Genomic DNA, 25,654 nt, shown 5'->3' on the forward strand with positions numbered 1-25,654 from the left:
TTCAAGTTTAGCTTCTGACACATACTTGCTACATGACCACCAGAAGTTGTCACTTAATTTCTAAGGCCTCCAATCAGTTTTCCAAGACTAAATTAAAAACAAGTTGCAAATCTGGATTGGTAGAGATAGTTTCTACATTGAGAATTCTCTGTAGTGGTGCCATCACAGTTCCAGACCAAAAATATATTAAACTAATATATCAAAATGAGCAATAATATATCAAATTGAACAAAGTGATTACATCAGTTCTAATTACTAAGTGATGTGGACAAACTGATAGAAATTGATTTAATGCATATCAAGTACCAACTCAAGAAATTGAGAATTTCTGGTTTCCTTAAGTGCTGAGAAGAAAGGTGGTTTTGCCAGACAAGTAAATTAGCTGGTTATTGAAAAAATTTACCCACAGATGAAAATTGATTGCATTTGGGTGAGTCTTTAAAAAAAAAAAAAGTTTTTTTTTAACCCAACCTGGGACAATTTGCTTTCTATATGTATATACCATGAAGTATGTATCAGTGGTGTAATAGTTATCTCTAAGAAAAACAACCACAAATTGCTATGCCAGCTGCTTGAGATTTGGAAAATTAGCATTGAGTGTAATATAGACTTTGATCTAGGGATTTTTTTCTCTGAGACATTTACATGAAAGCAGAACCTTTGATTTTAGTAACTCATCTATTCCTACTGTTTATATACCACCTGAACTTGTCATAATCCACCATGAGGGACATTACAGCTGGTTGCTGTGGAAATGATTGACACCAAATAAAAGATTATGACTTCAGGTAAAGATTAAGCAGAAGGAGCAGATCATTTCTTAAACATGCAAGGCCAAATTCTGCCTTTTCAATGCACACAAAAGCCTTTTGTTAATAGTAATAGGAATCATAGCCATGGATTTGGAGAAAAACTCATTTTAAAAAGTAGGGCTTTGAAAATGCTAGGGCTTTAACCAAGAGTAAAAGCAGAAGAGGGAGTAAAATTTAAAATAGAATTGTTTCAGAAGAAAAGGTTGTAATTTTCTATGATATACTGACAGTTTAGGAGATTTTTTCATGAGCGAGGTGATGTTTCCTTATAATAAAGGCAGTGTAGTATTAATCTGAATGTAGAATATGCCACTTCCCTAAACCATTCTCCACAGCCCTACCCCCTCACCCTAATGCCTCCCACTCCCAATACTGCCCCCCCAGATTTGACTTGTGTGAAATTTTAGCATAGCCTAAAATCACATTCTTACTAGTAAATAGAAGAGAGGATACAACATATGTGCAGATTGAGAATAAGAGAATGATACTTTTAAGTAACAAAAATAAAGAGAGTAGTGATGTTAGAAATAAAAAAAATGGTAAACGAATATGCTAGTGATAATTTCATAGAATTTATTTTTAGTATCTAATTTTTGTCCTTTCAGAAGGTTCTTGTTTTTGAGGGCAGGGCTATATGGTAGTGGAATGGATCAGCATAACGATGTAGCAAATGAAAGAATATGTATGTATCTTTGATTTATTCTTTGCCCCCTTCTGGAGTGTATTGTCAACATCTCTTCCTCATTCTCCCCAAATCCTTTCACACTATGATAAGGAACCAAAATGTTAGGGGTTTTCTTAAATGCATATTCTTATTTCTAGAATTTAAAATTTAAGTCCTGATTCTATATAAATTGTGAGTGTGAAGAAAGCTTTGTCTTTTTAGAGTTTTTCATAACTCAGTATAGGTAAGAAGTAATTTTATTTTTATTTTTATTTTATTTTGCCTTTTTGAGGGCCATTGGGGTTAAGTAACTTTAGCCCAAGGTTACATGGCTAGTTTTTTTTGTGTGTGGGTGTTAAGTGTCTGAGGCCAGAATGGAACTCTGGTCCTCCTGACTCCAGGGCTGGCACTTTTCTCACTGTGCCACCTAGCCACCCCCAGAAGTAATAATTTTTAAAAATTAGTGTCTTATAACTAATTTTTTTTAATGATTCAGCTAGTGGTAAAATACTGTTTCTGTGCATTCATTACTCACACCTGTATTTATTTAAGCTCATCACTTATATCACTGTATGTGTTAAGACTTGGTTCCTTGCCCTAAGGGCAACACAATAAAAGTTATTTCCTCCTCACCTCTGTATTTATGAAAGAGGATTTAGTTATATTAGAAAATGTTCATTCCATCTTAGAGCTATACCGTGCCAGAAATTGCACATTTAAAATTTTATTTAAAGTATCTTTGTGAAATAAAAAAAATTTAATAAAAATGTGTTTTCAGAAAAACCTTATGAATGTACATAAATCTAAATGACATAGCATCTAATACTTAATTAGGGAAAAAAATATGTATATATGTAGTTAGCCAAAGGAATGTGGCTAGATCACCTATTTTAGTAGAAATTCACTATTTAACCCTGTGTTTACTGCAGTTTGCAAATTAGGTCAAAATATTTACAAGCTCACCAGAATTGTTACAGTCCTCCTTCCTTCAAGTTCCCAGATAGTAAAATGAATGAAATTAGTGTTCTTTCTTTTGTGTTCACCTGGCATAAATCACTGTTCTCCCTGTTGAATGAACAGATGGCTGTTTGTAAGACTTCTCCTTCTATCACTGTCTAGTCTGTTCATCATTATTGTTGGATCTGTAAATACTTGTTGGTGAAAAAGTCACTAAGTTAAATAACATCTCACCATTATTACTCATTTTTTCACAGTATAGGGGAAAGAGCACTGGTTCCTTGGAACCTGATTTTATGTCCTGATATTGCTTTTTATTCACTGTGTGAACTTGAACCAGCCCCTGCATTTCTCTCTGGTCTCACTTTCCTCAGGTGTAATATCCTCATTTAGACATGATGATCTTTAATGCCCTTTCCCATTTTAGATTCTAAGGATATACTTGGTTACATACATTAAGGTCTAAGTGCCTTTGAATTTATGTACAAAAGGCCCGTCCAAAGTATCAGTTTAGTTAATCCCACATACATTGAGTTTGTAAATTATAATATTTAAATGTGATGATTTGTATTGGTTTTGCAATCTACATATTAACTTTTAAATAATTTTTTTCTTTTTCAGATATTCTTGGAACAGAAGATCTTGCTGCAGATACGCCTGCCAACAATGGTGTGAGATTTTATCCCTGGACTATTGATAACAAATACTATTCTGCAGACATCAATCTGTGTGTGGTGCCAAATAGATTCCTCGTCACAGCTGAAATTGCAGAGGCTGTCCAGGCTTTCATTGTTTACTTTGACAGCACACAAGTAAGAACTTGTATTTTCATGGTCCCTATAAGAGGCCTTGTTTGCTTAGTTGGTATTCTTTATTTTTTTAGTGGGGATGGGATGGGATCAGGTTTGGTACAAACCATATTTTAATGTGTGCTTTTTGATATTTTCCCTAAGAAATCTGGTCTTGACAGTGTTTCATCATGGCTTCCATTGGCAGAAGCATGGCTACCAGAGGTGATGATCTTGGTTTGTGACAGAGTGTCTGACAATGGTGAGATGCTAAAAAAAAGTATACCAAATTTCTTGGTTTGCAGAGTATGAGCATTTCTTTAAATTAAAATGCTGTATTGTGTGTTGAAGGCTTTATATTTCTGACAGTTTTTAGCTAGCCAAAGACTTTTTGGAAAAGTATAAAGTATTTGAAAGTGAACCTTTTAAAAATTTTTTCATTCAGAAATCTTTAGTTTCATTTGTACATATGTAGATAGATATATGTCTGCATGTATCTATAGATATAGGTATATACATATGATTTCCCCATTTTAGAATTTGTCATTAAGGCGGAAGATTAGAGAAGCATAAAATATACTTTGGTGGCATTTAGTGTTTTATCTTCACACACATACTATTTTTACTGCTTTTTTTAGGCGTAAACCGACCAAAAGCTCAAGAATGGTGCATCCAACATGGCTTTGAGTTGGTAGAACTTAGTCCAGAAGAATTACCTGAGGAAGATGGTAGGTGGTTATAATGTTCATCTGCTTCAGTAGAAAACAACAATCCAAGCTAGAGGCATGAGAGAATGTAAATACATTCTGTCACATGGCAAGAGTCACAATGAAAATAAGAAGGCTTTCTTCATTTTTAGTCTGTTTGAATGACTCATAATAATAATTCATTTACCTGACTGTCAATAATTTTCATTTTTTCAAAAACTTCTCTTGTTTAGGCTGAATTCATAGAGTGGACTCTTTCTTACCCTTTTTAAAAATAATGCTGAAGCCTCTCTTCATAATGGGTTTTGTTGAGCTGAGGTTTTTTTGTTCCCTCATCTCAAATCTGTAACAGCTAAGGACTGAATTCCTAAAGTGACCCTAGGGTTGTCCTACATACTTATTTGTTCTTTTGGATCTTTGGAGCTGAGCAGACTTAGTATGGTTTATCTGAGGTAGTAGCTCTGGTTAAAGAAGGTTATAGTACAAACCACAGATGCAGAGGCATATAGGTTTTGGACAGTGTAGGAAATTGGCCCTTCCTAGTATCCAAAGGAGTATCTCACATACTACAGTATCATCAGATTTTAGAATCTATATTTTCATTATCATCCAAAAACATTTCTTGGGTTCCTAATGCATGTAAAATACTGTACTAGTTGCTGGGGATAGGAAGAGGTGCCAATGAGTTTAGTTGGGATACTAGGGTAGCATGTGCTTACTGCCAGGTGAACAGTATGGAATCCAGACAAGCACGGAGGAGATCAGGGCAGGAGGTGCTCTTTGTGGAGGGGTCTAATAAGGCTTCACAGTGGAGTCAGAAGATGAACTGGACTTTAAGAAAGGTGGTTTTCAATTGGAGCCAGGGGGAGGATGGGATTATAGATAAGAGCAGTGGGAACAAAGGTGAAAGAACAGAAATGGTTCTGGTGAGGAGGGGACAGGGAAGAAACCTGTCTGGCTGGAATAGCTGGTCTTTTAGAGTAGTGAGAAATGAGATTGGAAAGGCAAGCTGGGGCTAAGTTATAGAGAGTTTTGAATAGCAGACTGAGGAATATGTAGGAGATCATACAAACTTCATGATTGTTCTCTAGGAAGTTCATATAAAAATAGGTGTTTCTAGAATCCCTCTCTAGCCCAGTTTGTTTTATGATGTTTTACAAAATTCCCTCCTTTAGAAGGAAGATATTATCAGATGATAGAAGTACAAAATTGAAATGAAAGATCTAGGCTATTTTTCTCAAATTCTGAAAAAAATATTGAAGATAGAGATTAACAGACAAAATGATACCTACTTTGTTCTTTTTAAAGCCTCCCTGAACATGTGTTCTGTTATTAAAATGTGAATGTTTCTTCTGTTAGAATTTTATTATCACAGTACCTCAAGACTCAACAGTTGTCTTTCCTTATTTTAAAATATTTTCTTTTTTAAATTTCAATTCATTTATACCATACCCTGTTTCTGCCTAAAGTTCTGAGCTCCCAGTCACCTTAAAATTAATATCAAACCCTAACTTTCTGATTTCATCCATCACGTCTACAACTGAAATGACAAGGTATTAAATGGTAGCTATTGTGTTTAGAAAGCTATTTAGTTTTAGTAACATTAACCTAAAGAGAAGAGCTTCTTTAACAAGATGACTTCGATGGGTTGGTTTAATTGTGTTCCTAAGGTTGCATTTCTACTAAGCAATAGTATCGAGGCTAATGACCAGTCAGGATACTGGGGCTTTTTAGAGGGGTTGTTATAAGTTGTTGTGTTGTCTACCTTCCCGTCTTGTTCAAAACACAGAAAGAAGTATAAAACAGCCTCAAAGTTTCAACAGCTTGCTGAAATAACTTGTCTCTTATGACTATAATAATCTACTGCCTAATAGTGCAAACAAGCTCTTAGCTTTTAAACCACTGTGGCTTTATGTTTCTGATTTTTACTATTTTTGTTTTACTAATCTGGTATATTGGTTCCCTAGTGTATTCACTAGGTCTGAAAGTGCTTATTAATACTGGTAATGTTTTCAGTGTGTCAATTGGGGATGTTATCAGACCTGTATAAACTTCTTAGCATGGTCAATGTAGCCATTTTTTGCTACTCTCCTTTGGACCTTCTACTTCTTGAATACTAGAATTTGATGGATTTCACAGCTACGTTGAAGAGACATAAATTATATTTTTTGAGATGCCCTAAATACCCCTTTTTCAGGAAAAGATCTTTTTGAACTTTCCTGTTGCGGGCGTTTGCCCTCACAACAGATCTAGACGACTAGCCCCACGGCCCTCTCACTTACCCATCCCGGGTCTTCGGTCGTCACCGGCCCCTCATGGGGAAAAAACACCAGACAGAAGGCGGAGGAGTGAAGCGGGGTGGTTTATTCTTCAACAGTTACATGGCGGGGAGAGAGAGAGAGAGAGAGAGAGAGAGAGAGCGAGCGCCCTCTCACACAAGAAAATATATAGCGAATCCGAGCCAATCACATCGCAGTTTTACATTTATGGCCTCATATGGTGATCACCCCCATGGCCTTATATGGAGATCACCCCATCAAACTTATACATATTCATTCAAAACAACCATGGCACCGCCCATAACCCCCTCCCCCTCCCCCATCACTTTCCATTATTGCCTGTTCCTAGTCACATGGTACCTAGATATATTGTCATTTTTTTTCTCAGAAAGATAGTTCTCCCTTATTCTTTTCCAGCTCTTTACAGTTTTCAAACACTGACCAATTTCTTCATAGAAATAAACATTAGGAGGGATCTCAGAAGTCATTTAGTCCATCCTCCTTTCTAATATAGGAGTTCTTTATACAGCATTCCCAAAAGGTAACCATCAAGGCTTCATTTGAATGCTTTTAACTTTGTGAGGTAGGCCATTCCATTGTTAAACAGCTCCCTGTTAAAGTTCTTCCTTAGTTGCATTTAGCTTCTTCCTGATGGTCTTGATTTTTGTCTCTGGAACAGAAAAAAAAAATCTTTTTTTCTGTTTTTTCTATTCCAAATGACAGCTCATCAGCTCTTTGAAAACTTTCATAATATTCTGCCCACCACCCTGCTCTAACCCTAATTTTTTCTTCCCCAAGGCTAATTATAGCAGGTTCCTTAAAACATTTTTTCCAGCTACCTGACCATAACGGATGTGTTCTGTTTTTTAATGTATGGTGTGCTGGTACAAAATGTAGTATCTCAGATGTGGTCAGCCTATCAGTGAGTACAGTGGGCTTATCATCTACTTTAAACTGAATAATATATTGATTCAGTATCAGATTTTATTAGTTTTTTAGCAGTAGCATTTCTGTTGGCTTCCATTGAGCTTGTGGTCCACTAAAACTTCTTTTTTTCCCACATGAACTACTATCAAACTAGGCCTCCCCTGGCCTATCCTTAAGCAGCTACTTCTTTTCCAATCTAAATACAGGTTTTTACATTGATCGCTGTTACATTTCGTCTTCTTGGTTTGGGCCCATTGTTTACAGACTTTTAAGATATTTTTGAATTCTTCTAAAGGATTGGTTTGTGTCATATGTAAATTCAATAAGCCTATCTTCATTTGAGGCTTTGGTAAAAAATGATGGGCCAGTAACTGAGCCCTATGGCATGCCATGCCATTAGAGATCTTCCTTTCTGTCTTCTCTTTTTTAATATGGGACTTTAATCACATGGGAGCTCTTTCAAATATTAGTCTTCCTTCTACAATCATGAAATTGTAAATCACTGAAAGTATAAATATTTCCATTAAGTTAGCTACTTTATATTTGTTATCTAGGTCCTAACTTCTTTTTTCTTAAGGATATACTTTATTGATGCCTTTTGTTTTTACATCATAGTTTTTCTGTGCACACATGCAAAATGAGCCTTCTGTTATAACACACAAAAAAAGATAAGTTAAACCAACCAGTGTAGCATCCACATCTGGCAGATTGCTCAGTGATCCATGTTGGTCATCGCTCACATCTCTATCCACAGGAGAAGATGTGTGTTCCCTTACCTTTTCTGTGGGACTGTGGTTGGTCACAGTGCTTATTCCAAGTTCACCTTCTGTGTTTGAGCCCTTCTAGTTGTATGAATGTTCTCCAAGGCTGCATCTTATCCTATATTGGTTCATACAAGTTTGCTCATATTTCTCTGAGTTCCTTGTCTTTGTCAATTCTCATGATGTTGTAGTAGTCAGTTTACATTCCTCTGCCACAGGCTTTTCAGCCATTCCTCCAGAAACCTCATTTCTGCCAGATTGCTTTTCAACTTTCCCAGTAGTTGTGATAAAAAAAAAAAAGGGAATGCTTCCCCAAGTAATTTGTTTTGAAGTTAACAGCATCCAAGTGAAATAATTATACCATTGTTTAAAACAGGATCTCTCTGTGCCTTTTTTTGTTCATTATATCCTTTTGTTTGTTTGTTACAATTACAGGTTCTAGTGACTTTAGTTGACACATATTAAATCTTTATTTTCTGATTAGAAAATACTTAGTTAAGCACTTTCTATTACTAAGTAGTGACCAGTTAGGTGACATGATGGATAGAATGCTAAATCTGGAGTCAGCAAGACCTGAATTTGAATCCATCCTCAGACACTGCCTAGCTGCTGTGTGATCTTGGGCAAGTCATTTAACCTTTCTGCCTCAGTTCCCTCATCTGTAAAACGGGAGTGATAAAATATACCTTTCAAAGTGGTTGTGAGGATAAAATATGATAATATTTGTGAAGTTCTGGTTATGAGAATAAAATGGGATAATATTTGTAAAGTACTCTCTGCAAGCCTTAAAATGCTATGTAAATGTTAGCTATTATTATACTATTATCATTTTCTTTCTGAGAACCTATTTGATTCATTGTACTACACTAGATGCTTGGATTTACTTACTGGATAAGAGGACAAAGTCCCTACCTTCAAAGACCCCTCAGTCTCTCTGTAGACAATTTTTATTATTGCTTCTGTTAGTATCCAAAGGTCCCAAAGTCCTGGAGGATAGCTGTCTTCATACAATATCATTGTCCATTATGAGCCAGTGGAGATGATTATTGTTGTTGTTCAGTCATTCATTTGTATCTGACTCTTTGTGACTCTGTGGACCATACTGTTCATGGCGTTTTCATGTCAAAAGTACTGGAGTGGTTTGCTATTTCCTTTTCCAGTGGGTTGAGGCAAACAGGGTTAAGTGATTTGCCCAGGGTCACACAGCTAGTAAGTGTCTGAAATCAGATTGGAACTCAGGTCTTCATGACTCCAGATCCAGTGGTCCAGTGGTCTGTCCACTGAGCTGCCTAGCTGCCTCAGAGAGGGCTGTACACATGAATCAGTTTAGTTTACAGAATAGTCTTGTCTGTAGTGGAGTAATCTCTAAATTTGCTTGACAATTATTGAAAAGTCCCAATTAGATTTATGTATTCAGTATTTACTGGGCACCTATTATGTATAAAGTACTTACAAAGGTTTTTTAGTTGTGTGTGTAACATAATTTGAGTAAAATGTAGTTTTCCCCTCCTTCAATTAGATGACTTTCCAGAGTCTACTGGGGTAAAGAGAATCATACAAGCCTTGAATGCCAACGTCTGGTCGAATGTAGTAATGAAGAGTGGTAAGTAACTGCACTGAAAGGAGTCATTGTCTTCTATTTTTTAATCTATTAAAAATGTTGTAAGTTTTCATTTTTCTTACCTGTTTAGATAAGAGAGAGTTTAGCTCCACTCTGATCCATAGATTTAGATGGGACAAAAATAGCATTTCTAAGAGCTTTGCACATGTGTATAGTTGTGTGTTCATTCAGCAAATATTTCTTGATCACTCACATCCAAAGGTCTGTGCTAGGTCCTGAAGGATATTCCCAAAAAATGTGAAATAGATCTCAGTATTCTAGAAGCATATAGTCTGAAGAGACCAGGCATAAATATAAACAATCAATTAATGATACAGTATCATATAAACTAAATGCAAAACCAAAAATATCATTGACCTTGAATGTGATAGTTGAGAGAAAAAAATAAATAGGGGCTGGAATAGTCAGGGAATACCTCCCAGACATCTTGATCTGGACTTCGGAGAATACTAGGTAAAGGGGTGGGGTTTTTTGTCTTTTTTTTTTTCTTTTTCCATCATAGCCTTTTGCCAATATCCTTCCCATTCCCCCATTGAATCTTCCCTTGTAATAAAGAAAAAAGTCAAACAAAACCAAACTGATCAAATAACTGAGTCTGACAACATATGCTGTCAATACCCTTAGTCCTTCTCTTTATTAAGAGGAGAGAAGTATTGCATTGTCTGTTTGCTGTGACCAACATTGTTCCTTGTATTTAATCAAAGTGGAATTGCATTTTAATGTTTTCATTTTTATTTTATTGCTGTTTCTGCTTCTATTTTTCACTGCTTCTATTTTTCTCTTCTGCTTTGTTCTCTCTGTATTGAGTCATACAAGCTGTTCTTATTTCTTCCAAATCTTCAATGTTTATTGTTTCTTACCATGGAGTTGGTGGAATTTTGATAGGTTGAAAGGAAGGGTGAAGAGATTAAGAAAAGTCTTGGCATCAAGAAAGAGCCTAATCTGTTTGGGGAATAGAGTAGATTGCCTCTGTAGAGTTAAGGTTTTGTGCTGGGGAATGGTAGAGATAAGGATAGTAGCAGGGTGAAAATGAGAAGATGGAAAGCCTTGAATGCCAGAATAAGAACTTTGGACCTATCCTAAAGGGGAGGAGCGAGGTGTTATGCAGGTTTTGGAATTGAGTGGTGACATGAAATGACTGTTTTAGGAAGCTGAGTCCAGCAGCACTGTCTGAGATTGAGTAGAGAAGGGAAAAAGCCTGTAGTCTAGAAGCTTAATCCCAAAGCTGCTAAGGGAGTCTGAATGTGAGCTGAAGAAGCCCTGGCCTAAGGCAGTTTTAGTGGAGATGGAGAGAAAGGGATGATTATAGAGATAATTTTGAAGTTATGAAATGCCTGGCTTGTCTGGGGCATACCAGCCTCCTCTTTTAGTCTTTTTGTGATCTTTTCCCATTGCACGCTAATAACCTTTTTAGTCTAGTACCTAGTTGAGTTGCCTTTAAACATATTCTGTGCTACCAATAAACACTAGAAGGGAATAAAAACCAGTTCTTTTGCACTGGAAACCATATGTAAACATTTAATTTATTAAAGGGGATAATCTCTTTTAGTTCTGATAAAATGTCTACCCCACATCACAAAGACTGCTTCTAGTTGTAGAACTAGTGTTTTACCATGTTCTTCAGTCTCTTCAGGGTGAAATGAAACTCAGATTCTTTCACCTGAGCTTTTACATGGGATCACAGTGTGCCTGTGGTCTCTTGTGTCTTTTGAATTTGTTAAAGCTCTGTCTGGTACAATGTGAGTGTATCATAATTGAAAATGAAATTAACCCTTCATGAGGTGTTCTTTATATGGAGGAGTGGTAGTTTCCCTAATAATCTTTTTGAGTTTTTTAGTTGCCTTTTTCCTTAGCTTCCACCTACTGTTTTTGATTTTTAAGTATATATAAATCTTTGAGGTACTGAGTCTTTGTAAAAACCCACAGCAACATAAGTTTTGAAGATATAATTGTTTTTCTCCTAAAATGCTCCCATTAATTAACATGACTATTCTTTTTTATTATGAAAACTAATATTTGTACGAACAGTTAAGGAACATGTGGTACTTGAGTAACTTCGTGGAAATCTTTAACTTTGCACAGTCTAAGAAAATATAGGTTCTAGAGTCTTGTAAAACCAGTTTAGGCAAAGACCAAGCTGACATACAAAATTCCAGTTCTGTTATATACTTGACAGACTTAATTGCCACATCAAGTAGCACTGAAAATACAAGAATTTGACTGAGTTTTCTATCTTTGCAGTTTATTGGGATCTTAATTGCCATTGAAAGTGAAAGTAGTGCTACATCAGAATATTTAGAGTTAATTCAGAACTTGGAAACAAAGTGGCTTCCTGCCTACTTTCCTTCTCCTTTGCCTTGCCACCAAATAAAATATATGTTTAGTAAGACCCAAAGACCAATTATATGTTCCCTGAATGAGGATTTGTGGTTTAAGGGAGAGGCCAGCCTGATTCATTAGAGACTAGGTCTAGTGGCTAGTTTTTTCCCCTAGATTTTTTCCTTCTCTCCTATCTTTTTATATATAACTTATATGTAAATTGTGGACCTGGGAAACAATTTAGATTATAGGATATACTGGTTTTTCATTTTTAGTACCATTCCCCCAGAAGCTTAAGGCATTTTAGTTTTTTTTTTTAACTTATTCTTAATTTCTTTTTAATTTTTTGGGGGGTTAAGCAAGGCAGTTGGGGTTAAGTGACTTGCCCAAGTTCACACGCCTAGTAAGCGTTAAGTGTCGAGGCTGGATTTGAACTGAGGTCCTCCTGATTCCAGAGCCAGTGCTCTATTCACTGCATTTAGTTTTTTTTTTTTTTAAATTAAATTTTATATTTATTTTTAGTTTACATCATTCATTTCCACAAGATTTTGAGTTAAATTTTCTCTCCATCTTTCCCCTACCCACCACCCCTAAACAGTGATCCCACTGTATGTGCCCTCCCCCAATCTGCTCTCCCCTCTATCCTCCCCCATCTCCCCTCTGACTTTCCAGTAGGACAAGATGGATCTCCATACCCCAAGGCCTGTATATCTTATTTCCCAGTTGCATGTTAAAAATAATAATAATAATAATAATAATAATATATTTTTTTTAACATTTGATTTTATAATTTTGAATTTCATATTCTTTCCCTTCCTCCCTCATCACCCACCCTTACTAGGAAGATAAGCAATTCAATATAGGTTGTACTTGTGTAGTTACAGAAAACATTTCCATATTTTATATATTGTGAAAGACTGACTATATTTCCCTCCATCCTGTCTCACCCCCCACTTGTTCTATTCTCTACTTTGACCCTGTCCCTTTTCAAAAGTGTGTGCTTCCAACTACCCTCCCCCCCAGCCTGTCTTCCCCTCCATCATCCCTCCCTCATCCCCTTCCCCCCTACTCTCCTCTAGGGCGAGATACCCAATGTAATGTATATGTCATTCCCTTTTTTAAGGTTGGCCCATTCCCTTTTGCCTTCCTGTTCTTTCCCTCCATTGTAACAGTTATCCCTTGCCTCTTTTATATGAGATAATTTACCCCTTTCTGTCTCTCCCCATCTCCTCTCATTATATTCTTCCTCACCTCTCAATTTCACCTAAATATCATCCCTTCCTATTCAGTTGATCCTGTGCCCTCTGTCTATGTATACCTGTACACATATATACACACACTCACATATGTATTCATATGCACACATACCCTCCTATTTAGACATAAATATGTATGTATACATATATACATTTATATTCCCTTCAGCTATCCTCATACTGGGAAAAGTTTCACAAGTTACAATTATTGTTTTCCCATGTAGGCATGTAAATAGTTCAACTTTGATAAGTTCCTTATGATTTCTTTTCCCTATTTATCTTCTTATGCTTCTCTTGCTTCTTGTATTTGAAAGTCAGATTTTCTATTCAACTCTGGTTTTTTCATCAAAAAGCTTGAAAGTCCTCTATTCCATTGAATGACCATATTTTCCCCTGAAACATGATAACTCAGTTTTGCTGGGTAGGGTATGTGATTCTTGGTTTTAATCCTAACTCCTTTGGAATGTCATATTCCAAGCACTTTGATCCCTTAATGTAGAAGCTGCTATATTCTGTGTTATCTGTGTTTCCACAATATTCATATTGTTTCTTCTTTTTGGATGCTTGTAATATTTTCTCCTTGATCTGGGAACTCTAGAACCTGGCTATAATATTCCTAGGAGTTTTCTTTTGGGGATCTTTTTGAAAGGGTGATCAGTGAATTCTTTCAATTTCTATTTTGCCCTCTGATTCTAAAATATCAGGGCAATTTTCCTTGAGAATTTCTTGAAGCATGATTTCTAGGTTCTTTTTTTTTCTTTTTTTTTTTTCTTTTTTTTTTTTTTTGCTTTTTGGAGGGGCAGTTGGGATTAAGTGACTTGCCCAAGGTCACAAGGCTGGTTTTGTGTTAAGTGTCTGAGGCCAGATTTAAACTCAGGGTCTCCTGACTCAAGAGCCATTGCTATATTCACTGTGCCACCTAGCTTCCCCTAGGTTCTTTTTTTGATCATGGCTTTCAGGGAGTCCAATAATTTTTAAATTATCTCTCCTGGATCTGTTTTCCAGGTCAGTGGTTTTTTCGGTGAGATATTTCACATTGCCTTCTATTTTTTCATTTGTTTGGATCTGTTTAGTAGTATCTTGATTTCTCATGAAATCATTAGCTCCTATTTGCCCCAATCTAATTCTGAAGGAATGATTCTCTTCAGTGATCTTTTGAGATTCTTTTTCCATCTGCCAAATTCGGCTTTTTAAGGCATTCTTCTCTGCATTGTCTTTTTGGGCCTCTTTTGCCGTTTGAATTAATATGTTTTTTAAGGTATTATTTTCTTCAGTCACGTTGTTGACTCTCTTTTTATGATATTTTTGCATCATTCTCATTTTTCTACCCAATTTTTCCTCCTCTTCTCTTACTTGATTTTCAAAATCCTTCTTGAGCTCTTCCATGGCCTGTAACCAGTTCAAATTTTTCTTGGAACTTTTGTTGCAGGAGTTGTGACTTCCTCCCATTCCATGCTTTGATCCTTTTTTTTTGTCCCCAAAAAGGAATTCAAAGTTGGATTGCTGTGCTTACTTTGCTTCCTTCGCTTGCAAATGTTGCCACACAATTACTTGACTTTTGAGCTTTTTGTCACAGTAGAACTTTGCTTCCAGAGAGGAGAGCTTTGTCTCAAATCTCTGGGGTTTTTGCAGCTGCCAGAGCTATTAGGAGGGTGCTGTCTCTGCAGCCCCCACAAACTCTGGCTTACTGGTTACACACCTCAGGACCACCACCTAAGACCGCAATCCAGATCCAGGCCGGTTAAAGCAAGAGCGATTACCCTCTGAATGTTTGCTTGGTCCCCCTACAATCTGCAGGTCAGGAGCTCTGAAGCAGCCACGTGGAGGCAGCTGCAGGGCTGCTGCACCTCTGCCACTTTTAGCTCCAGGGACAGGGGCCACAACCACTCCTCTGTCCCCCTCCTCATTTCCAACCGAGTTCTACACTGATCTCTCACATTTTCTTTGGCATTTATGGGTTGATAATTCTGGAAACACCACTGCTGCTGGTGATCCACTTTCTCAAAGTCCGCTGCAGCTGCTGGTTGGGGCCACCCTGGGCCTAACACCATGGGTTCATGTGGAGCTGGGCTCAGCTCTCAGTGCGCTGCAATGAACCCTTCCTGTCCACCTACCGGGCTGCCTTCAGTGTGAGATTTTTTTCTCTCTGTCACTTTGTGGTTTCTTTAGCTCTAAAGTTTTTTTAGAGTCATATTTTATAGGTATTTGAGGTGGTTATGGGGGGAGCTCATGAGTTTTCCTGTTTCTACACCCCCATCTTGAGAATTTTTAGGCATTTTAGTTCTTAAAGCAGTGTTCTTAATTCATCTTCTGAATAGCCTCTGACTACCCAAATTCTAGGCCTGGTTCTGCCACTGAGTGGCATTGTGCCTTTTGTTGAATCTTGGGTCAATTTTATTCAGCCCCTTCTCTGTCCTCTCCTTCATCTCCCTCTCCTTCTGATTTCAGATCCAGGTGTGAATGTGAAGTCCCTGATTTTGTTGCTGAGCTATTTGTTGCCTCCTTATAGAGAAGAGTGAGAGAAGGGGCTCCATGGTATTTGAGCTGACTGGAACCTAGAAATTAAGGCTACTAGGTCATGCTAAGAAATCAGTCACAGCCAGAAAAGTGACCTGCAAGTTAGAGGATTTCTCACCAACATATTTGAATGAAAATTCTTTCTCTCATTTCCCTTTTCCCCTTCTCCTTAGTCCCAGGAAATCAAGGGATTCAATCATGTAAAAAAAATGAAAAAAATTGGGTGGGAAGATTGTATATGAAACTCAGTTCCATCCACACATATTTCAGAAGTTGGGAATGAATCCTCTGATGAAATGTTAGCTTTAAGGAGCAAGGGTCTGAAGCTCTTTTCCAAGCTATCCAAATAAAATGTCCACCAGTTCCATTAACCAGTATTCTTCTGGGTTTCTTAACTGTTAGGGATGTTAATTCTTATGCCCCTTGTTAAAATAGGTTAATACCCTTACCCTAGAAAATCTTTGACAACACATTGATCCCTAATAGTCAGACCCAACTTATTTTGCTTTTCTGTTTATATACTTTGTATGTAGTAAATGCTTAAGCAGTGCTTTTTCATTCATCTAACCCCACACTGTTTTCTGTGAAATATCCCACCTTCCATGGGCCATGTTTTCCAGGGATCCAACTTCTAGCTCTAAATTCTCTCATCCTGTGACTAAAATAATCTAAGAAATTCACTTTTACTCATAAAAGATTGGAATTTAAAGGGATTTTAAATAGAAAACATCTAGTTTAAATCCCTCATGCAGTAGATGGGAAGCTAAGGCCCAGAGGAAGGAAGTGGCAGAACTCAGGACTCGATCCCAGGTTTTCTTACGTGTGTGTGTGTGTGTTTACATGTTTATTAGCTATATAGACAAATTCTTTAACCTCTAGTTTCACTTTTCTCGTCTTTACAATGAGGGGGTTGGGTTAGATGACGTTAGGTCTCTTCTAGTTCTGTTGCAGATCTGTAATTCTATGCATGGAGAAGTGAACACAGTGAAGCTAAGTGATGTTCCTGGGGGTGCCTAGCAGAACCTAATGATTTCATAGACTTTTGAAACCCTTCAAACTTGCTGTTTAAAGAGACTGATTGGGGGTGATTCAGAGAAATCAGAGAAACTTTGAGTTCATTTGCTTATTTCCTTTAAATAAACTCTTCCTTTAAGAAAGCTTGTCTGGAAGGTGTTGATAAAGCCAGACTGACTTCATCCCTTTATCTCTGCGCTTAATCCAAAGTACAGATAAGCCATTTGAATAGTTAATGTACAGAATGTATATACATTAATAATGAGTGAGGATATGTCTTATGATGTATAGTTTTACATTATTCTTTTATTTGGAGCCACAAGTAATTACTTTACTATTTAATGCAAGTACTAGGATTTCCTCTCTTCCCAAATGCACATTTCTACATTTGCACTGTAAGAGCAAGAGAGGTTCTGCTGTTTCCCCAGCATTTGGAGGTAAATAAATATTTCTCCAGCAGGAGATATGTTATTTTTTGGCAGAGATAGTGCTTTGGTGGCACCTTGTAAAATCTTGGTTCTTATGCTCTGTGGCTCTCCCAGTTTGTACAGTTTGACAAGCCAAAAGGACCAAGTCACATGCTTAGTTTGTTACAGAAGGAAATCTCTAGATATTATTATGTACATTGTAAAGGTCAGACCTTCTTGCGAATTCTGCCTGAGTTTCCACTGTGCAATAAACAGATTATTACAAATGGTTCAGGAAGTGAATCCAAGTTAAAACTCCCTTTACAGCTTGACTGTGCTTTGAAGACACTCTCTACATCAGCTTACCCACAGTGTGACCTTCCCTTCAAATTTGCTGCCTTAAACTTTCTCCACCCAAAAGTCTTCTGGCTGCTGCTAAAGGGGAAGAATGTAGATAAAATCTAAGCTGCTAAGTTGAGTGACCCACAACCACTATTTGAGTCTGTGGGATGGTTTGTGGTCAGAGGCTGTACACGAAAGCCAGACATTTGGTTCCCTGTCTTTTATAATTATGATGATGAGAATTGTTTTCACTGAATAGCTTTCACAAAATGCCTGGGTCATAAAAACATTGAACTAGTAGAGGAGGGAATAAAGCTATAATTTCCTGTCATTGTGTAATCCAAAGATATTTATTTATTGCCTACAATGTTTAAGGTCCTATTCTAGGTGCTATGCAAAGAGGTCTGAGACTTAATTTCTGCCCTCAAGGAATTTATAATCTAATTTTAAAGATGGAATTAAAAAAACCCCATCAATAATGAAAAAATTACCTTGTTTAAGTGCTAGGATGAGAGAACTGCTAGATATCATTGATATACAGCTGCAGGGGGTCTCAGACACCTCCTGGCCTAGGCCTCCCCTTTCAAAGGAGGAAATGTGGCACAGAGAAGGTATGATTCCTAGAAGAGCATGGTCGTTGAGGGCCAAGAGCATCCAGTGGGGGGCTTGGAATCACCAGCACCTAGAGCAGCCAGAGAAGGCTCTGCCCCGGTAGGCATAGGACTGGAGCCAGAATTTGAAGATTAATGATTTAAAAATACACACGTCAAAGGGAAAGGTAGAGGAAGGACCATAGGTGCAGAATATTAAATTCTTGCTCAGATTTGATCACGTTGGTATTTAGTAAAACTTCTTTTTAAAAATGCAGCAAAGGCATCATTGCCAATTGCTGCTTTGTTAGACCAGTTGCTGCTGCTTGCTAATCACCATATTTTGTATTATGTTTTGTATCATAACACCTCAATATAGAAGGTAGTCAGTAATTAATGTCTTTTAATAAATCAGTTTGTGTCAAATATGTGTCCTAAGATCACTGGATTTATAGTCAGTTATGAAACCTGGGTGTGAACCCTAGCTCTCTGTTCCTTTAGCACTTGTGTTACTTGGGACAAGTCACTTGCCCTCTCTGGGTCTGTTTCTTTATATGTAAAAAAAGTAACGTTTAGACTAGATCACCTCCAAGGTCCCTTCCACATCTAAAATCTATTGTATTTATAAAACATCATTCTCTGGATAGCATTTTCCAAAAGGGGATTGATTCACTTAATATGAGAGACCATAGGCCAGGACTTTGAGCCAGAAATTATATTTTTCAAAAATTGACATCCTCAAGGCCACAAAACAAGGCAATGAGAAGACAGGATTTTAATGTCTTATCTTTTGAGGGCATTATAAGGACAGATGGCTACAACATGCTTTAAGATTTTTAAAAATAAAATCTAAAGAGAAATGCAATTTTAAAAAATTTCATTGTATCTTTTGTATTTCACCTTCATTTCTAACCATTTCCCTCCCCAATCCATCCTTTATATAAAGAACAAAAAGGAAGTTCTGCAAAACCAACCGACATCATCAGACTGTGGTAGTGTATCTACTGTCTCACTCCAAAGTCCTCTACCTCTCCATTGAATAGAGGAAAGTACATTTTCTCATTTCTTCTTCCAGGCCAAGCTCAGTCATTATAGACAACAACTAGTTTCATTTTCTTGTTGTTCTTTCCATTTACATATTATAGTCTTTGTGTATATTGTTTTCCCTGTTCTTCATCCCTTCCTTTGAATTAGTTTGTCTTTTCCCATATTTCTCTGTTCTTCATTATTGTCTTGCTTTACTGTTCTTAGGTCATACTAGCATGGTGCCTTGTACATAGTAGACTCTCATTAATGATCATTTGCTTTGATAGGCAAGGAGAATAAAAATGGTTAGTATGCAAAGAATCCTTCAAATAAGGGAGTCACTTTATTGTTTCTTAACAGAATGGCTTGTGCCCAATAAAGCTATTAATGAATGCTGCTGAAGTTTGGATCTTAGTAAATGAATTTTTGGTCTTTTAAATAAACTCTATTTTGAAATTCAGTCACTAATGTCTTTGCTGTTTTTAATTGATGTGATAGAGAAACTCATCTACTCCTACAATGTAAGATGCTTACTACATGATGTAAGCAGTAATTGCAGAGTGTTGGGTTTCAAAAAAAATCTCTGAATATTTACTTTCAATTTATCTAGTATTGTTTGATCCATTGTGACTGTACTAGGTGAGGATTAAGTAGGATTTGTGTGAATGTCAGTTTTCTTACACATAGTTACTTTACTTTAGGGTTTGGTTTGGTTTGTTTTTTTTCAATGCTAAAGAGTTCATAATTTGTTGATATCCCATTCCTTAAGTACAGTGGCAGATGTTAATTTCCTGATATAAGATACTCTTGTAATGGAAATATACAGTACCAGTAAGAAATTAAATAACTAAAAATTCTAGCCGGCCTCCTTCCAGTACTGATTCCTTTGAAAGAGGGATCTTCACCAGAAATTGGAAATTTAAGAATTAAGTGTATAAAGAAATGGGCTCTCAGAGGCTTTGAATACTATTTTATTCAACCCCATTTTATTAATCTAATGGTTTGGCAGAGAGCTCTCATAGTGTAGGGGGTTGTAGTGTCAAGTGGTAATCTAGAGTCAGGAAAACCTGAGTTTAAATCCTGCTCTGTCACACACATACTGACTTAGTGATCCTGAGCAAGACATTTAACCTCTCAGTGGCCCCAGCAAATAAAATTCTTAAGTGACAGAGAAGATTCTGATCACGTACACACTCAAAAAAGTACATAGTATAATGTGACTACTTTGAAGGGGAAGTCTTTTATTTGGATATATAAATTCTCATAGGTTTAAGAAAAACAACCTTATTACTTCATGGTCACACCTGCTATGTCTCAAGCCAAACAGAGGCTTCTCTCCATTCTTATTATCAAATGTGCTTTGCTTAATAAGATGAATGAAGAAAGGAGGGTATATCATCCTTTCATGAATCAAAAATAATGTGGTACGACTAGACTTGGAAACTAAGTCTATTACTTTGAGTAAAACCTTTTTTAATAGTGTTGTTTAAATTTTGTCCTTTTTGAGTAATATTTTTTTTGAAAATAATTAATTGGGTTTTCTTCTAATCCTCCTATGACTTTTTTTTTTAAACCTTTCTTTTTCAGTTTGCCAGGCAGAATAAAATGTAGGATAAGAATTTTTTTTTTATGTGACAGTATAGGCTTCTCTAATGTAAGGTGCTACTTAATTCTTTATCAAAGGATTCAAGATTATACTCAAATGTAGGCCCTTGTCTTTCTCAACTGACATTTCTTTGTTATGGTCAGTGTTAAATTTGGTCATATTTATTTTGTGGGTTAGAAAAAGAACATGCCAGAGGCAACAGTAGATTATAAAAGACAACCTGGAAAGACTTAGATGATCTGTAGCAAAGTAAAGTGAGCAGAACCAGGAGAACATTGTACATAGTAACAGCAATATTGTATGATGTTCATCCATCAATGAAAGCTATTCTCAGCAATACGATGATCTAAGACAATTCTGAAGAACTTATGATGAAAAATACTATCCATCTCCAAAGAAAGAACTGATAGACTCTGAATGCAGATTGAATAATACTTTTTTTAACTTTATTTTTCTTGAGGTTTTTGTTTTCTTTTACAACGTGACTCATATGGAAATGTCTTGCATAACTGCATATGTGTAGCCTATATCAAATTGCTTGCCTTCTCAATGAAGAGGGAGAACAAGAGATTGAGGGAAAGAATCTGGAACTCACAATTTTAAAAGTGAATGATAAAAATTGTTTTTACATGTAACTGGGAAAATATATTTTTAAATTTATTTACTTTTATTTAACAACATTCAGTTCCACAGTCCCTTGAGTTTCATTTTTCCTCCCCTTCCCTTTCTTCCCCCGTCCCCATCATGGTGGCATGCACTCAAATATAGGGTCTATAAATATCTTCACATTAATCATTAGTCAGGTTGTACAGAAGGATTATAACTGACGGAATGATCCGTTGGAAAGAGGAAACACAAGAAAAAGAGAGCAAGTAGTTTGTTTCACTCTGCATTCGGTCTCTGAATCTCTTTTTCTGGATGTGGGTATCTCAGTCATAAGTCTTTTGGAGTTGTCTTATAACCTTACATTGCTGAGAGGGACCCAGTCTATTGATTTTGATCTTCACACATACGTTGTGTCTGTGATTGTGTAGAGATTTCTCCTGGTTCTGTTCTTCTCGCTCAGCATCAGTTTATATAAGTCTCTCCAGGTTATTGTGAAGGCTGTCTGCTCCTCATTTCTTATAGCACAGTAGTATTCCATTACATTCATATACCACAACTTGTTCAACCATTCCCCAATTGACAGGCATCCCCTTGATTTCCAATTCTTTGCCACCACAAAAAGAGCCGCTATAAATATTTTTGTACATACAGGTCCTCCTCTCACTTCTGTGATCTCTTTGGGATATAACCCTAGAAGTGGTATTGCTGGGTCAAAGGGTATGCACTTATTTATAGTCCTTTGGGCATAGTTCCAGATTGCTCTCCAGAATGGCTGGGTCAGTTCACAACTCACCAACAATGTATTAGTGATCCAATTTTTCCACATCCTCTCCAGCATTTATCATTTTACTGTTTTGTCACTTTGGCCAATCTGGCCGCTGAGATGTGGTACCTCAGAGTTGTCTTAATTTGCATTTCTGTAATCACTAGTGATTTAGAACATTTTTTCATATGCTTATAGATATTTTTAATTTCTTCTTCTGAGAACTGCCTGTTCATATCCTTTGACCATTTATCAGTTGGGACGTGACTTGTATTCTTATAGATTTGACTCAATTCTTTGTATATTTTAGAAATGAGGCCTTTATCAGAGACATTGGTTGTAAAGATTGTTTCCAAATTTTCCACTTCCCTCTTAATCTTGGTGACATTGGGTTTATTTGTACAGAAGCTTTTCAATTTAATGTAATGAGAATTGTCTGTTTTGCATTTTATCATGCTCTCTAACTCTTGTTTCATCATAGTCTTTCCCTCTCCATAGATCTGACAGGTAAACTATCCCTTGCTCTCCCAGATTTAAACACAGTATCAGCCTTTATACTTAAATCATGTACCCATCATTTTCGATGGTGCCTTTTAGCAGGATATAGTTTCCTTCTTTATCCCTTTTAAATAGATCTATTTTTGCTTTTGCTTTGTCTGAGATAAGAATTGCAACCCCTGCTTTTTTTACTTTAGCTGAGGCATGATATATTTTACTCCAGCCTTTTATCTTTACCCTGTGTGTATCCCCCTGTTTCAGATGTGTTTCTTGTAAACAGCATATTGTGGGGTTATGGTTTTTGATCCATTCTGCTATCCACCTCCATTTTATGGGAGAGTTCATCCCACTCATCTTCACAGTTATGATTACTATCTGTCTCTTTCCTTCCATCCTATTCCCTCCCCTGTTTATGCTTTTATTTTTCTCCCTTCCCCTCCTTAAGAGTTTTCCTTTTGACCTCCACCTCCCTTAGTATTCCCTTCTTATCAGCCCCCCTCCCTTTTCTTCCCCTTACCCCTTACTTCTTCTCTCCCTTCTAACCACCCCTGCCTCTTTCTTAGCCCTTCCCCCCTCCTACTGCCTGTAGGATATGATAGATTTTTATATTTAATGTGGTATATTATTTCTTCCTCGAACCAAGATTGACAAGAACAGATCTCATGCAATGCTCCTTTCCCTGTATTTTGATAAGTTTTGTCTCTTCTGGATAGAGTCCTATACTTAAGTAGTTGTGTTATTCCTTCCTTGCACCAGAACCAATGAGGGAAATGCTCATCTCCCTCCCTTCTTTCCCTCTACTATATTGTTTTTATGCCTCTTTGTGTGGCATAATTTACCCTTCTCTGCTTCATTCTTTCTTCTTCCATTGCAGTCCCTTTGCAGCCCTTAATAAGGTTTTTTTTGTCATTTTGTTTAATTTATACCCATACCCTCTATTTGTCTACAGTTTGCTCTTATTAAATAACAAGGGTGTGTGTGTATGTGTGTGTGTGTGTGTGTGTTTTCCTTATTTACCTTTCTATGTCTCTCTTGCGTCTTGTAATTGGAGGTTGAATTTTCCATTGACCTCTGGACCTCTGGCTTTTTCATCAGGAAGGTCTGGAAATCCATTATATCGTTGAGTGACCATCTCCTTGCCTGGAAGAATATGTTCAGTTTTGCTGGATAGGTGATCCTTGGTTGTAACCCGAGCTCTTTTGCCTTGTGAAAAATCATATTCCAGTTCCTCCAATCTTTCAGTGTAGAAGCTGCCAGATCCTGGTGCGATCCTCACTGTGGTTCCTCGATATTTGAATTGTTTCCTTCTCGCTGCTTGTAGTATTTTATCCTTCACCTGATAGTTCTGGAATTTGGCCACAACATATTGCAGACTTTTCGATTTGGGATCTCAGGAGGTGTCTGGTGAATTCTCTCAATTTCTATTTTACCCTCTGGTTCTAGAATCTCAGGGCAGTTTTCCTTCATGAGCTCTTGGAAGATGTTGTCCAGGTTCATTTTTTCATCATGATTTTCTAGTAAGCCTATGATTCTCAGATTATCTCTCCTGGATCTGTTTTCCAGGTCAGTTATTTTTCCATTGAGATATTTTTCCTCTTTTTCTAATTTTTCATTCTTGGTGTTTTGTTTGACTAATTCTTGGTTCCTCATAGAGTTACTCGCTTCAATTTGGTTGATTCTGGTTTTTAGTGAATTATTTTCCTCGGTTAGTTTTTGAAGCTCCTTTTCCATATCACACATTTTTCTTTTTAAGGAGCTGTTTTCTTCATTATAATGTTTTTCTAATTTTGAAATTTTGATTTTAAAAGAATTATTCATTTTATCTTCTATCTCTCTAATTTGGTTTTCAAAGTTCTTTTTGAGCTCATCTAAGAATGCTTTCTGTGCTGGAGACCAGTTCCCTGTTGAGGCTTCAGCTGTGTGTGTGGAGTCAACCCTGTCTTTCTCTGGATTTGGTTCCTCCCTCTCACAATAGTAGGACTCCAAAGTCTATGTCTTTGCTGTCTGCTTTTTACCCATTTTGAGGCAGGGCCCTAGCCACGCCCTTCTTCTAGGGTTCCCAAGCCTTTACTGTTAAAGTTTTGCTTTGGGGCAGTAAGTACTATGTTTTCAGGATCAGAGGGGGGAAATTGGAGCAGCCAGGGTTCACTCTGCCATCCTGGTCCCTGGAAGACCAGATAGGAGCTTTTTAAATTTCCAGGCTGTGGGTTGGTAGTCCCAGGAGTAGCTGCTGCCACTTCCAGGGGCCCTGCATTTGACTCTTACCCAGCTCCGTCCAGTCCCAGCCCTGCAGTGATAGGCCTGGCACTGGCCCTTGCAGTTAGTGGGTCAACTTGCTACCATGTTTATTGGGCCTTGTCCAGGCCTCTGTGTGCCCCAGTGTCAGGCTTTTGCACCACCCCCATTGTCTTCCAGGCCTGTCAGGAAAAATATTTTTAAAAATGGATTATAAAAATTAATTTGGGGAGTGGGGTAGGGAAAGAAGCAAGAGGAAGGGAGAAGGAATGATTTTTCAGTTGTGGAAGAAGTTGAACTCCAGTTATAAGGACAAGTAAAGGTAAAGACAAAATATGACTGTGGAAGATTTTACAAGATGTTATGGGTGTGTATTCTTGATATTCTAGGCCAACAAAAAAGTTGAAATGTAATACTTTGAAATTAGTATAGTTTAGTTCAGCCATTCTGGAAAGAAGTTTGGAATTATGCCCCCAAAACTATTGAACTGTCCATATCCTTTGACCCAGCAATACCACAGTTCGGTCTTTAACCTCCCTCCCCCCCACCCAAAAAAAAGATTTTTTTAGAAAAGAGGATAGGGACCCACATGTACAAAAATATTTATATCAGTTCTTTTTGTGGTGGCAAAGAATTGGAAACTGAGGGGATTCCCATCAGTTGGGTACTAGCTGAACAAGTTATGGTATATAAATGTAATGGAATACTATTGTGCTCTAAGAAATGATGAAGGGAATAATTTCAGAGAGACCGAGGAAGATTGTATGCACTGATGCAAAGTGGAATGAACAGGATCAGGAGAACAATTTATATGATAACAATATTTTAAAGAACAATTTTAAAAGACTTATGAACTCTGATTAATACAGTGACCAATCCAGAGGGCTCATATCCAAATCTTGATAGAGAGACGTGTGTGTGTGTGTGTGTGTGTGTGTGTGTGTGTGTGTGTGTGTGTG

At 37.1% G+C, this 25,654-nt stretch overlaps 1 protein-coding gene across 11 annotated transcripts in view; it reads left to right on the forward strand.

Annotated features, from left to right (window-relative positions):
- AAGAB (alpha and gamma adaptin binding protein) overlaps positions 1–25,654 on the forward strand; it is an 84,767-nt gene that overhangs the window by 17,301 nt on the left and 41,812 nt on the right. For 10 of the 11 annotated variants that reach the window (XR_011170270.1, XR_011170271.1, XR_011170268.1 and 7 more), the window contains exons 2-5: positions 3,055–3,245; positions 3,387–3,483; positions 3,860–3,949; positions 9,415–9,498. Coding sequence is in view for 6 of the 11 variants with exons in the window: in XM_069098237.1 (XP_068954338.1) it covers positions 3,055–3,245; positions 3,387–3,483; positions 3,860–3,949; positions 9,415–9,498 (462 nt within the window). In the remaining 5 variants the exon portion in view is untranslated. The remainder of the gene's footprint in view (positions 1–3,054; positions 3,246–3,386; positions 3,484–3,859; positions 3,950–9,414; positions 9,499–25,654) is intronic. The other variant, XM_069098238.1, reaches the window with a different exon arrangement.

Source organism: Petaurus breviceps, unplaced genomic scaffold, assembly GCF_028583685.1.
Source record: "Petaurus breviceps papuanus isolate PSGF00001 unplaced genomic scaffold, PetGlider_PUasm1.0 37, whole genome shotgun sequence".
NCBI lineage: Eukaryota > Metazoa > Chordata > Mammalia > Diprotodontia > Petauridae > Petaurus > Petaurus breviceps.